General features: G+C 47.2%; 1 protein-coding gene across 1 annotated transcript in view; it reads right to left on the reverse strand.

Moving 5' to 3' along the window:
* mdga2a (MAM domain containing glycosylphosphatidylinositol anchor 2a) overlaps nucleotides 1-14,777 on the reverse strand; it is a 31,297-nt gene that overhangs the window by 9,399 nt on the left and 7,121 nt on the right. Inside the window, exons 2-11 of the mRNA XM_055230939.1 lie at nucleotides 6,989-7,128; nucleotides 5,642-5,816; nucleotides 5,062-5,255; nucleotides 4,584-4,716; nucleotides 3,796-4,068; nucleotides 3,351-3,548; nucleotides 3,156-3,287; nucleotides 2,050-2,192; nucleotides 1,590-1,743; nucleotides 1,220-1,486 (exon numbers count right to left, since the gene is read on the reverse strand). Coding sequence (XP_055086914.1) covers nucleotides 1,220-1,486; nucleotides 1,590-1,743; nucleotides 2,050-2,192; nucleotides 3,156-3,287; nucleotides 3,351-3,548; nucleotides 3,796-4,068; nucleotides 4,584-4,716; nucleotides 5,062-5,255; nucleotides 5,642-5,816; nucleotides 6,989-7,128 — 1,809 coding nt within the window. The remainder of the gene's footprint in view (nucleotides 1-1,219; nucleotides 1,487-1,589; nucleotides 1,744-2,049; nucleotides 2,193-3,155; nucleotides 3,288-3,350; nucleotides 3,549-3,795; nucleotides 4,069-4,583; nucleotides 4,717-5,061; nucleotides 5,256-5,641; nucleotides 5,817-6,988; nucleotides 7,129-14,777) is intronic.

Consider the following 14,777-nt stretch of genomic DNA (forward strand, 5'->3'; position numbering starts at 1 on the left):
CCAGTTTGAAAGATGAAATCCAGTTGGTTTAAACATAAAATGTCTTCATCTGATCTGAATGGTCACCATCTAAACCCCAGCACCTGCAGCCAATCATGACTCAGTGCTAGTGCAGCCTTTGCAGCTCAGGGAGTGAGTTCTGGAGCTTCTGACCTGCCCATATACTGAGAATGAGACATATATGTGTCTCTATCTGCAGGTCAAGGCTCTGGGCACAGGGTCAGTTTATAAACTGCACCATACAGTTCTTTTAAAGGGTCCATATTAAGATGCTTTTTAATATCTGTTGAAATGTAGTTTTCCCATCACAAACAGACCTGGAGTTATGTTTGATTTCATTCACAATGTCTAACACACAATCCCTGCATATTTAGGCTGAGGTCTTCTCTCAAACAGAAAAGACTCCACCTTGTGATGTCATGTGGTAATACAGGATGTGCTCCACTGTGTTTTTAAACTCCACACACCTTCACTAGAATCATTTGGATGATTTTGTGGGTGTTTTGAAATGTTTCATAACTCTTGGACGTTCATACTGTTCACACTGTTTCCCAGAAATGAACTTGGGACAAGGATGTTGGGAAATGTTTTGATAAATGAATGTCAAGGTGACCTTTTCGAGAGGAACCAGATGCCAGAGTGAGCTCAGATCCCATCTCACTCCCTTCTATGGTCAGAGTTAGGTCCGGTGTTAGAGTTGTACCAAATTACATCAGATGGGTGGACGGTCCAAGGAAGGGGTGGAACCTCGATTCAAGTAGATGTAATAAAAGTAATAGTCACACCCAAATCTGGGGCTTTACTGGGGTTTCGGGGTATCTTGGCATCTTTAGATTCAGAGCCACTTGTTTCTCACTGAACTGGTCTGGGTTCTCTCAATTGGGTCTAGTGAATGAGACACCTAATCTGTATACTCAAGTAATTTCTGTTCGTACTCAAAACTTCAATAAATCTGTGGAACCTATTTCTGGACTCGGCTTCTTTCGGGAGAAAGCACCCACAATTTCAACCCTAGAATTGCCAATCTCTACTGAACCAAAGGTAAAAGGAGCTGTTAACTTGAAAACTACCACTTCATGACATCACAAGGTGGAACAGAGCATTTTGAGCTTTGGAGATGTAGACAGACTAATAATAAAGAGTTACTGAAACATGTGTGAATGAAATGAAACACAACTCCAGGTCTGTTTTTGACGAGGTAACATTCCAACAGTCTCACCTGTCACATGGAAGCTGCACCTGCCGGCCCCAGCCTCATTGCTGATCTCGCAGGTGTAGAGTCCGTAGCCTTCGCGGTTCAAAGCTCGGACTTGGTACTGGGTGTGTCCATGGTTCAGCTCTCCCCGCGTCAGGAGCCTCGAGCCCAGCTTCCACTCAAAGCGAAGACCCCTGGAGGGATGGGCCCCTAGGAGCCCGCAGGAAAGAGAGAAGGCCCTCCCCAACGCCTGCCGCACCTCAGCGTACACAGGCTCCACCACAGGGGGGTCTGAGAGAGGGGAGGGGGGGAAAGGGAAAGAGGGGAGGGTTAGTACTAATGATACATGGATAGGACACACAGGTATAGGAGGCCGGAAGGGCATCTGACTCACAGTGCACGTGCAGTAGGATGAGCGCCTGTCTGGGCCTCACGTTGAATCCGTTGAGTTGACTCGTCTGACAGCGGTAGACTCCGGACATGTCCCGGGACACATTAGATAAGTGCATCAGCCCGTCTGCACTCTCCCACAGGGGGGCGCCGTCAACCTGCCCCCCCTCAGGGCTGTGGGGCGAGGGGTATGAGTCCACCGCTGACCCCACGTGGACCCCTGACCCGCCTAAAAGCTCCGGAGGCTGGTCCAAATCTCCAGAAACTCTGCCTCTGCCCCCCTGTGTCCTCCCCTCCTGTGCCCTCTCCTCCTGTCCCCCCTGAGTGTCCTGGCTCTGGGTGGGTTGCTGGTCCAATTCCTGCTCCTTGTCCCCGATGTGCTGCAGAGGGCTGGGCTGCTGGGGATTTTGTCCCTGGCTCCCCTGACTTCCCTGGCTCTCTTGGTTCTCCAGCGTCTCCAGGGCTCTCTGCGCTGCTCTCGGGCCAAGTTTGAACCAGAGCACAGTGGGTTTAGGTTTCCCCGACACCAGGCACTGCAGGTCCACTGAGTCTCCCTCCTGCACCACTAGCACAGAGCGCCCCCTAGGCACCGTCAGCTCTGGAGGAACTGCAACAGAGTTGGAGATTAGAACAATGTGCGACATAGCTAACGTGCTACCTACCGTAATCCAAACAGGAAGGGAGGCTGGGAGCAATTTGGCTCCATTGACTCTGGTTCTAGTTCATTTTCTATGTAAGAACTGTGGCCCCTCTCTGTAACTGATGCTGTCAGGCTCATCATTCTGACCTTAAAATGGTCATACAGGGGTCAGACAGGTTATTCTGACCTGTTTGACCCCTGTGTGGCCCTGCTCTGACCAAGAACTTTCTAAAGAAGTGGACTAAGTGAGCATTTGGCTCCAAATGAAGCTCATTGAGGCTAGCAGTTATAGCAGCTAATCTCATAATCCCAGTGCCATATTTGAAATTCGGACAACAAGTATCATAGCAACCAAAGAGCCAATCTGCTGGGAGGAGAGACCTCGGGGGAAAAAAGTGCCTGATTGCTCTGTATTAATGCTCATATCTTAATTTTGAGACAAAATAGTGAAATAAAAACCCCGGAATGATGTAGAGCAGGTTAAAACCAACATCTTAAGACCAAGATAACGAGCCCGACAGCTGCAGTTACAGAGAGAGGGACCAAGCTTTTTAGAGAGTGAGTTGGAGCCAGAATCGATGGATTCGATTTGACCTTTGTGAAAGCTGTAGATGCCCTGTCAGTGCCTGTCAGTCTCTGTCAGCCACTGTAAGTCCCCGTCAGCCGAACACGAGCAGATTGTGATTACAATGCGCTCTATGAGGAAACGTTTTTTCGTTGCAGTACCAATGAGTGGCCACTAGTCAAACTTGCAACAGTTCTAAGCAGCAATATTCGATCCAGTTAATTTTAATACAGCCATGGTTTATGTACACAGTGTATGTCTAAATCCCATCCTGACCCCTGTGTGACCCCCTGAATGACCCCAGAGTGACCCTTGTGTGACCCCTATGAGACTCCTTTGTGACGCCTGTGTGACCCCTTTCTGACCTGTGGTGGAGGAGATGTTGACATCGATGCTGATCTCTGGACTTCCTCCATTCCTGAGCGATGCCACGCAGCTGTACGTGCCAAAGTCTGTGAACTTAAGGTCAATGATGTCCAGACTGGACCGACCTGAGGCCTGTCCTAATCCTAGTCCTGATCCTAGTCCAGAGCCGAGTCCTGATCCGAGTCCGGCCCCGAGTCCCGCCGAGTCTGAGTGTGTGATCACCATCCTCTCCGAGCTGCGCAGAGGTCGTCCGTTCTTCAGCCAATCAAAGGCCAGCTCCTCAGGGGGCGTGGCCTCTACTTGACAGGTGATCTTCACCTCGCGCCCGATCTGGATGTGGTCATCGTTATGGTATGGGTCCGGAGTGATCCAGAACCGGGCCCTGCGCAGACCTGAGGAAGACAATACAACCCTACAGACAGAAATCTAACCAGCGACCTCTGTAAGACCTGAGAGAATCTAACTCTCAATCTAAACAGGGAGAGACGGAGGGCATCGGACACATGGGGAAACAGAGGATGGAAGGGCATCTGACACACAGAGAGACAGAGGATGGGAGGGCATCTGACACACAGGGAGAGGAGGATGGGAGGGCATCTGACACACAGGAGGATGGGAGGGCATCTGAAACCTGCTGACCTCGCACTAGGATGGTGGTGTTCTTTTTGGCCGGGCTGCCCACGTTGTTTGTGGCGACGCAGGTGTATACGCCCCCATCCTCCACTGTTACCGCGGTGACGGTTATAGCGCCGCGATTGGCTGAGCTATGTTTGGGGAGCTCCGCCCCCCCAGCACGCACCCAGGTGAGGGCTGGAGGCGGGTCACCTGCTGATGGCACGCAGCCCAGAGTCACGCTCTCACCTGGGTTTACTATGACAGGGTCAGGCAGGAGCAGGCGGACTGCAGGGGGCGCTGTGGAGGATGAGTAAAAAACACATTGATACTTTGCAGTTGTTGTCATCAACAACGTTATGCTAACATCAGCGTTATGCTAACATCAGCGTTATGCTAACTCTGCTCTGTCTGAGGCTTTAATCTAAGATTTGTTTTAACAAAATCTGACCATAAAAAATTGACTTATCTAAACTACATCTGATTTGTGCTGTTAAACAAGTCCCTCTCAAACATTACATTAACATTACAGTCACAAGCTAGCTAGCGTTAACCAACAGTTAGTCATTCGATGAACCAAACTATGAACTATGAACGCTCAGATTGTTCACAGGCTTCTGAAAATGTTTAAATCACTTTTGGATTTTTTAAATCCAAAAGCGATTTAAACATTTTGTCTGTGTTTGCTAATGTGTACATTGTGTCACAACAAAACCTGCTGAACATTTATCAAATAGCAGTAGTGTCTCACTTGTGGTATTATTGAGCCCCGCCCACCTCTCTGTAGTACCTGTGTTACCTGTAGAAGGCCTCACCTGTAGTGTTGGTGAGCCTGAAGGTGGCACTCTTGTCTCTGATGCCACATACTCCTCTCACAGACGACACACAGCTGTACTCTGAGAAGTCCACAGGACGAAGGTTCTTCAGCTTCAGGATCTTAGTCTCCCCCTGAGGACAAAACTTGTTATAGACCAGGACTAAAACAGGACTAGATTAGTTACAACCCAGGATTAACCCAAGTCTAAACCAGGTCTAAGCCAGAACTAAACAAGAACTAACCCAGGACTAAACCTGGACTAAAGAAGAACTAAACCAGGCCTCAACCAGGATTAAACCAGGTCTAAACCAAAACTAAACCAGGACTTAAGCAAGACTAAAGCAGGACTTAAGCAGGACTAAAACAGATCTAAAGCCAGACTAAAACAGGACTAAACCAGGAGTAAAACAGGACTAAAGTGGAACTAAAACAGGACTTAAGCAAGTCTAAAGCAGGACTGTCCCAGTGCGTAGTACCTGAGTGAACAGCGGCTCGTAGATGTCAACTCCTTGATCAGTGCCTTCGGTCAGGGGAGTCTTTCCTCTGATCCAGGTGTAGTCAGGACTCGGGTTGGACCGGGCCTCACACCTCAGGAACACTGTCCGATCTGAGTAGAACTGATCCGTCTCACCCACACTCTGATGCACCGAGATCACAGGAGGGTCCAAGTCTAAGACAGAGACACAGAGAGACCAGGGTCAGAGCGGGGTCAGAGTGGGATTTGATCAGGGTTAGACCAGGGTTAGACCAGAGTTAGACCAGGATTCAACCAGGGTTTGACCGGGGTTAGACCAGGGTTAGAACGGGGTTAGAACGGGGTTAGACCATGTTAGACCAGGAAGTGAACCCAGTCTAAGGTCTGTAACAGCAGTGGTAGTAGTACCAGTAGTGGTAAAACTTGTACTCACAGTACACATTGACCCTAATTGAACATATTAGCAGTAGCAACAGCAGTAGTAGTGGTAGTAGTAGCAGTATTAGTAGTAGTAGTACTTGTACTCACAGTACACATTGACCCTAATGGAACGTTTTAGCAGTAGTAGTACGTGTACTCACAGTAGACGTCGACTCTAATGGAGCGTATTGCCGGGGAGCCTTGTCCATTCTCAGCTTTGCAATAGTAGCGCCCCCCTTGGTGGCGACTGATTGAATCAATTCTCAACGTATCATTGGGCAGAGCTGCGTCACCGTGACGATCAGAGACCCCACCCGACGTCTTGGTCCACCGGATCTGCGTCACCAGGAAATTTTAAAACTTTATTTAAACATGTGTACGAACAGCAACGGGAGAGAGCTCCTGAGCCACAGCTGCCCCGGGGAAGACTGACCAGAACCAGGACTAAACCAGAACTGAACCAGTACTGAACCAGGACTGAACCAGGACTAAACCAGGACTGAACCAGAACTGAACCAGGACTAACCCTCCTGGAGCTACTTGAGGTTTTGTTGATAAAGAGTTTTGCAGCTCATTAAAAACTGTAAAAGAGGTTCATTATCCCCCCCCCCCCCCCCCCTTCCTCTCTTTCTCTCTCTCTCTCTCTCTCTCCATTTTGTGTTTTTCAAATGAGAGTTAAAGTGTCTCACTTAAGGCACTTTACTATTTACTATTTATTTCACAATTTTGTCTCTAAATCAAGATATCAACATTAATAACAGACAAATCAAATGCTTTCTTTTCCTGCTAGCGTTAGCAACAGGTCTGATTGACAGGTTTGATTGACAGCATTGCTAAGTGCCCACTTCCTGCTAACCCAGAGATGCGGGCGGGAAGGGACGTTACCTTGAACATCCTCACTCTTGATTAGCTCTTCGGTTGCTATGATACTTGTGGTCGGAATTCCAAATATGGAACTCGACTCCAAATTAGCCTCTATAACCGCTCTAGCCTCGATGAGCTTCATTTGGAGCCGAACGCTGTGGGGACGTCACACTCACTTACCCCACTTCTTTACATAGTCTATGAGAATAGCTGAGGTCATGGGATCAGAGGGAGCACCTGGGGTTGCGGGGATCATGGGGTCATGGGGCCAGAGGTCAAAATGGTAGTTGAGTTCAGTCCAAACAGTTCAGCACCACGGACAGTTCCCGTGCATTAAAGGTCCATATGACTCTGTTCTCCGATCTGTTGTTTCTAATGTTTCCTCATCACAAACAGACCTGGAGTTATGTTTTGTTTCATTCCCACACGTTTACCACACAAATCTGGGGTTGCAGGGAGGGTAGAGGTGGTGGGTTCAGGGAGCACGGGTTACCTGGAGTCACAGAGGTTGTAAGTCAGAGGTTGCGTGAGTTACCTGAGGTCAAGGGGTTCATGGGGTTAGAAGTTGGAGGTCATGAGGTTAGGGGAAGTACCTGAGGTCACAGGGCTCGCAGGGAGCATGGGGTCAGAGATTGAGGGGTTACCTGAGGTCTTGGGTGCCCGGTCACCAGGCACAACAGCTCCAGCGTCTGTCCCTCCCTGATGGTATGGACTCCCTCAGTGAAACGGTCCTCGTCCACGTCACAGGCCGGAGCCGCATGCACAATACGTACCGTAGGGGCCGCTGCAACAGGGAAAGACATACAAGATCAGTCTATAGCCTGTATATATAAATGGACTTAGCAAACCTGCTAGCCACGTGTTCCAAGCAGAAGTGATCATGAGTGTGATTCAGCTCCATTGACTCTAATTCACTTCCTATGTAAAAAGCGTGGCCCCTCTCTCTGGAACTGCTGCTGTCAGGCTCATCGTTCTGGCCTTAAAATGTTTGAACTCATCTAAGCCACACACTGATGCACAGAGCTTATTGTAATCCTTCTGAAACAGCGTCTCCTGAAAAAGACAAACTAACCCACAATAATCCCAGAGTTCAGGCCAAACAGTTCAGCACCACGGACAGCTCCTGAACTTTTAACTCAGGACTCCCAAACCCCCTCACCGGTATGAAAATATCCCAAGACCCTCTCACAATGGGCTCATTATAGAAATCAGAAGTTTAGACCATGTTTATAACCAGGTTTGGACCAAACAGCTTATTTTATTGGCGTAGCTGTTTCCACAAAACAAACAAACAAAAAAACAAAACAAAACAACAACAATCTATATCACGACGAAAGATCAGGGACCCAGAGCCCCACTTTGAGAAGCACTGCTTGAAACAGAGAAGTTCAGCACCACAGACAGCTCCAGCTCCAATCAGAGTACAGGAGGGGCAGGAGGAGCAGGAGGAGCAGCAAGAGGAGGAGCAGCAAGAGGAGGAGCAGCAGGAGGAGCAGTAGTGTCTGTTTCAGTCTCTGACACTGAAGCAGGAGAAACATCAACACTGAGGCTACAGTGAATAAAACGAAGGACACGGGCCGATCGAGCAGAACATGCAAAAGACCCACGTTTCTCCTGAGACCTGGGCTCTGCTCCTCACCTCCCTGACCCCACAGCTGCTGAGGAGGCGTTCTAGTCCAAGGACACTCTCTCCCTCACCTCACCTCTCTCTCTCTCACCCCTAGAGAGAGAATGGGAGGGGGTGGGAGAGGAGAGTGGATTCAGGAGAGAGCGACAGAGGAGAGGAGGGAATGGTAAAAAAGAGAGAGGGAAAAGGTGGAAGGACAGGGAGAGGCAGAGAGGGAGCAGAGGAAGAGCAGAAAAGAGAAGGAGAGAGAGAGAGAGAGAGAGAGAGAGAGAAGATGCAAAACTGGCAGATATAAGGAAGAACTGAACCAAGGCAAAAACAGGACTAAAACAGGACTGAACCAGGACTGAACCAGGACTGAACCAGGACTGAACCAGGACTGAACCAGGACTGAACCAGGACTGAACCAGAACTGAACCAAGACTAAAACAGGACTGAACCAGGACTGAATCAGAACTAAACTGGACTGAACCAGGACTGAATCAGAACTAAACTGGACTGAACCAGGACTAAAACAGGACTATAGCAGGACTGAACTGAACTAGGATTAAAAGAGGCCTAAAGCTGGACATAGCTGTGGGAGAACGCTGAATCAGGAGAAAGATTTGAGGTGGGCTGTATGGGAGGGGGACAGAATGATGCATTATGGGATGCACAGGAGGAGGAGGAGATAAAGGTGTAGGTAGGACACAGAGTGGGATTTTGGGGGAGGGGGGCACGTGGATGCAGATGCTTTGTAGAAACAGAGGGAGGAGGGGAGGGCATCTGGAGTGTGTGTGTGTGTGGGGGTGTGGGTGTGTGTGTGGGAGGGGGAGTTGCCAGATTTTCACAGATTTCACAGAAATATGTGACCAAGCCCAGCAAAAAATAAAATAAAACGAGTGATGACGGAGGAGTAGAATGAAATGCACACATTTAATGAACATATTTAACATCAGTTACAACTTTAAAACATTTTAGTATCGAAAATCAGATTGATATTAAAAATAGTATCGAAACTAGATCCTTGTTGTTTGCAGGCTAAAAAGTCCCATTAACAGAATAGAAGTGAACCTTTCCTGAATATCTTGACCTTGAGCTGTATCAGAACAAGTATAAGACACAAACTAGTGTAAACCCATGGACCAGTATGGAAAAGGGAGTGGGGGGGTGTCCTGGTTGAGTCTTGTTCTATTTTTAGCCTGATGCTGCTCCCCCTGCTGCTCACGTCACACACTACGGCACAAAGCCACAGAACACAATTCAGAGGAGAGGTCCCGGTTTGGACCTGGTTTAGACCTGGTTTAGTCCTGGTTTAGTCCTGGTCCTGGTTTAGTCCTGGTCACATACACATGTACAGGTGAGGCACAGGTGAAGGTGATATTAAAAGAAATATGCAGGATTATTATTTTAAAGTGTCCATTTGATGGTTTAGTCATGTTTTAATCCTGGTTTAGGCCTGGTCCTTCTCATTGTTAGTTTGGGATCGGTTTGGTTTAGTCCTGCTTTAGTCCCGGTTTAATCCTGGTTTAATTCTGGTTTAGTCCTGGTTTAGTCCTGATTTAATCCTGGTTTAGTCCTGGTTTAGTCCTGATTTAATTCTGGTTTAGTCCTGGCTTAGTCCCAGTTTAGTCCTGGCTTAGTCCTGGTTTAGTCCTGTCTTAGTCCTGGTTTAGTCTTGATTTAATCCTGATTTAATCCTGGTTTAGTCCTGATTTAATCCTGGTTTAGTCCTGGTTTAGTCCTGATTTAATCCTGGGTTAGTCCTGATTTAATCCTGGTTTAGTCCTGGTTTAATCCTGGTTTAGTCCTGGTTTAATCCTGGATTAGTCCTGGTTTAGTCCTGTTTTAGTCCTGGTTTAGTCCTGATTTAATCCTGGTTTAGTCCTGTCTTAGTCCTGGTTTAGTCCTGGTTTAGTCCTGGTTTAGTCCTGATTTAATCCTGTCTTAGTCCTGGTTTAGTCCTGGTTTAGTCCCGGTTTAGTCCTGATTTAATCCTGGTTTAGTCCTGATTTAATCCTGGTTTAGGCCTGGTTTAATCCTGGTTTAGTCCTGGTTTAGTCCCAGTTTAGTCCTGGTTTAGTCCTGGTTAAATTCGGGTTTAATCCTGATTTAACCCTGGTTTAGTTGTGGTCCTTCTCATTGTTAGTTTGGGATCGGTTTGGTTTAGTCCTGGTTTTGTCCTGGTTTAGTCCTGATTTAGTTTTGGTTTAGACCTGGTTTAATCCTGGTTTGGTCCTGGTTTAGTCCTGGTTTAGTCCTGGTTTAGTCCTGGTTTAGTACTGGTTTAGTCCTGGTTTAGTCCTGAATTAATCCTGGTTTAGTCCTGATTTAATCCTGGTTTAGTCCTGATTTAATCCCCGTTTAGTCCTGGTTTAGTCCCGGTTTAGTCCTGGTTTAATCCTGGTTTAGTCCTGATTTAATCCCCGTTTAGTCCTGGTTTAGTCCTGGTTTAGTCCTGATTTAATCCTGGTTTAGTCCTGGTTTAGTCCTGATTTAATTCTGGTTTAGTCCTGGCTTAGTCCCAGTTTAGTCCTGGCTTAGTCCTGGTTTAGTCCTGTCTTAGTCCTGGTTTAGTCTTGATTTAATCCTGATTTAATCCTGGTTTAGTCCTGATTTAATCCTGGTTTACTCCTGGTTTAGTCCTGATTTAATCCTGGTTTAGTCCTGATTTAATCCTGGTTTAGTCCTGGTTTAATCCTGGTTTAGTCCTGGTTTAATCCTGGATTAGTCCTGGTTTAGTCCTGTTTTAGTCCTGGTTTAGTCCTGATTTAATCCTGGTTTAGTCCTGGTTTAGTCCTGTCTTAGTCCTGGTTTAGTCCTGGTTTAGTCCTGATTTAATCCTGTTTTAGTCCTGGTTTAGTCCTGGTTTAGTCCCGGTTTAGTCCTGATTTAATCCTGGTTTAGTCCTGATTTAATCCTGGTTTAGGCCTGGTTTAATCCTGGTTTAGTCCTGGTTTAGTCCCAGTTTAGTCCTGGTTTAGTCCTGGTTAAATTCGGGTTTAATCCTGATTTAACCCTGGTTTAGTTGTGGTCCTTCTCATTGTTAGTTTGGGATCGGTTTGGTTTAGTCCTGGTTTAGTCCTGGTTTAGACCTGGTTTAGTCCTGGTTTTGTCCTGGTTTAGTCCTGATTTAGTTTTGGTTTAGACCTGGTTTAATCCTGGTTTGGTCCTGGTTTAGTCCTGGTTTAGTCCTGGTTTAGTACTGGTTTAGTCCTGGTTTAGTCCTGAATTAATCCTGGTTTAGTCCTGATTTAATCCTGGTTTAGTCCTGATTTAATCCTGGTTTAGTCCTGATTTAATCCTGGTTTAGTCCTGATTTAATCCCCGTTTAGTCCTGGTTTAGTCCCGGTTTAGTCCTGATTTAATCCTGGTTTAGTCCTGATTTAATCCTGGTTTAGTCCTGGTTTAGTCCTGGTTTAGCCCTGGTTTAGTCCCTTTGACTTTTGTTCATTTACACTGACACAGCAGACACTGAACATTGAGTCTGTTTTTGTTTCATGTGGATAGGCCAATAATTTCACAGATATTAACCATAAACCTGGTCACACATCTGTATCTGACAGTTACACAACAAATACACCTGAGAAGAGCTTTGACCCTCTGTGTCCAGCACCACCCTGACCCCTGGGCCCCTGTACTGCGCAGAGTACACACAGTACAAAAAGTACACACAGAGCACATAGAATACACACGTTTGGTATTTGGTGACATTTCCTGAACTCTCGAAGGACCAGGATCCGTTTGAGAAAGACCCAGAACAAATGACGCTATATTCATGAGGGATTTAATATGCAAAAATATGCAAAAATATGTTAAATATGCATCGTTTCATCCAATTCACACACAAGATTTGTATCAAATCTACACATATCTACTCTGCAAGCACACCACAACATCTGGGAGGGCATCTGACACACAGGCATACAGGAGGTTTCTTCAGTACCAGTCTTCTGTCACATATTTAGTGACGGTTTAGTCCTGGTTCAGTCCTGGTTCAGTCCTGGTTAAGTCCTGGTTTAGTCCTGTGTTATATTGTTACATAATTTTTCTATTTCTGTCTCAGTCAGTGGGACGAATATAAATAGATACTGCGATCTGATTGGAGGATAAGATGGAGCTGGCACGTGATTGGTCAAGAAGGAACACTGGTTTTAACTGAATGAAAATGTACACATGCACACACATACACACACGCACACCCACACACTACTACACACACACACATACACCCCTACACACATACATACACACATTCATACACATACACACGCATACACACATACACAGACACATACACACACATACACATATTCACACACACATACAATACACAACACACATACACACACGCATACACACGCCCACACACCCCTACACACATACACATACACCCCTACACACATGCACACACACATTCATATACATACACACGCATACACACATACACACACACACGTACACAGACACATACACACACATACACATATTCACACACACATACAATACACAACACCCACACACACATACATACACACACACACACACACACACCCCCACACACCCCCACATACACACATACACACACACCCCCACAGACACATACACACACATACACATATTCACACACATACAATACACACACCCACACACCCCTACACACACTCGCTGAATTGTCCCTGTCACACACATGTACAGCTGAAGTGTCCCTGTCACACACATGTGCAGCTGAAGTGTCCCTGTCACACATATGTGCAGGTGAAGTGTCCCTGTCACACACATGTACAGGTGAAGTGTCCCTGTCACACACATGTACAGGTGAAGTGTCCCTGTCACACACATGTACAGGTTAAGAGTCCCTGACACACACATGTACAGGTGAAGAGTCCCTGACACACACATGTACAGATGAAGAGTCCCTGTCACACACATGTACAGGTGAAGTGTCCCTGTCACACACATGTACAGGTGAAGTGTCCCTGTCACACACATGTACAGATGAAGAGTCCCTGTCACACTCATGTACAGATGAAGTGTCCCTGTCACACACATGTACAGATGAAGAGTCCCTGTCACACACATGTACAGGTGAAGAGTCCCTGACACACACATGTACAGGTGAAGAGTCCCTGTCACACACATGTACAGATGAAGAGTCCCTGTCACACACATGTACAGGTGAAGTGTCCCTGTCACACTCATGTACAGATGAAGAGTCCCTGTCACACACATGTACAGATGAAGAGTCCCTGTCACACACATGTACAGATGAAGAGTCCCTGTCACACACATGTACAGATGAAGAGTCCCTGTCACACACATGTACAGGTGAAGTGTCCCTGACACACACATGTACAGGTGAGCACAGATGAAGGTGATATTAATAGAAATATGCAGGATTAATATTTTAAAGTGTCCATTTGACTTGATCTGACATGAAAAATTCAAACACTATAGAATTTATATAACAGCACTAAACCTGGATTAAACCTGGACTAAACCCGGACTAAACCTGGACTAAACCTGGACTAACTAAAAACCTAGTTCAAACAAGAACTTTTATGATCCAACATCCAGAGGAACCAGAGGAACCAAAGGAACCAGAGGAGCCCAGAGGAACCAGAGGAGCCCAGAGAAACCAGGAGAACCAGAGGAGTCCAGAGGAACCAGAAGAAGAAAAGAAACCAGAGGGCCCCAGAGGATCCAGAGGAACCAGAAGAGTCCAGAGGAACCAGAGGAACCAAAGGAACCAGAGGGGCCTAGAGGAACCAAAGGAACCAGAGGAATCAGAGGAGCCCAGAGGAACCAGAGGAGCCAGAAGAATCAGAGGAGCCCAGAGGAAACAGAGGAACCAGAGGAGCCAGAAGAACCAGAGGAACGAGAGGAGCCAGAGGAACCAGATGAGCCCAGAGGAACCAAAGGTACCAGAGGAGCCCAGAAGAGCCAGAGGAACCAGAGGAGCCTAGAGGAATCAATGAAGCCTAGAGGAATCAGAGGAGGCCAGAGGAATCAGAGGAGCCCAGAAGAACTCAGAAGAATCAGAGATGCCCAGAGGAACCAGAGGGACCCAGAGGAAACAAAGAAACCAGAGGAGTCCAGAGAAACCAGAGGAACTCAGAGGAACCCAGAAAAACCTAGAGGAACCAGAGGAGCCCAGAGGAGTCCAGAGGAACAAAAGAAACCATAGGAACCAGAGGAGCCAAGAGGAACCAGAAGAGCTCAAGAAACCAGAGGACCCAAAAAACAGAGGAGCCCAGAGAAACCCAGAGGAGTCCAGAGAAACCAGAGGATCCCAGAGGAACCAGAGGGGCCCAGAGGAACCAGAGGAGCCCAGAGGAATCAGAGGAGCCCAGAAGAACTCAGAAGAATCAAAGATGCCCAGAGGAACCAGAGGAGCCCAGAGGAAACAAAGAAACCAGAGGAGTCCAGAGAAACCAGAGGAACTCAGAGGAACCCAGAAAAACATAGAGGAACCAGAGGAGCCCAGAGGAGTCCAGAGGAATGAGAGAAACCAAAGGAACCAGATGAATCAGAGGAGCTCAGAAGAACCAGAGGAACCAAAGGAACCAGAGGAGCTCAAGAAACCAGAGGACCCAAAAAACAGAGGAGCCCAGAGAAACCCAGAGGAGTCCAGAGGAACTAGAGGAACCAGAGGATGCGGAGAAACCAGAGGGGCCCAGAGGAACCAGAGGAACCAGAGGAGCCCAGAGGAGCTTAGAGGAACCAGAGGAGCCCAGAGGAATCAGAGGAGCCCAGAAGAACTCAGAAGTATCAGAGATGCCCAGAGGAACCAGAGGAGCCCAGAGCAAACAAAGAAACCAGAGGAG

Source organism: Periophthalmus magnuspinnatus, chromosome 22, assembly GCF_009829125.3.
Source record: "Periophthalmus magnuspinnatus isolate fPerMag1 chromosome 22, fPerMag1.2.pri, whole genome shotgun sequence".
Classification (NCBI taxonomy): Eukaryota; Metazoa; Chordata; class Actinopteri; order Gobiiformes; family Gobiidae; genus Periophthalmus; species Periophthalmus magnuspinnatus.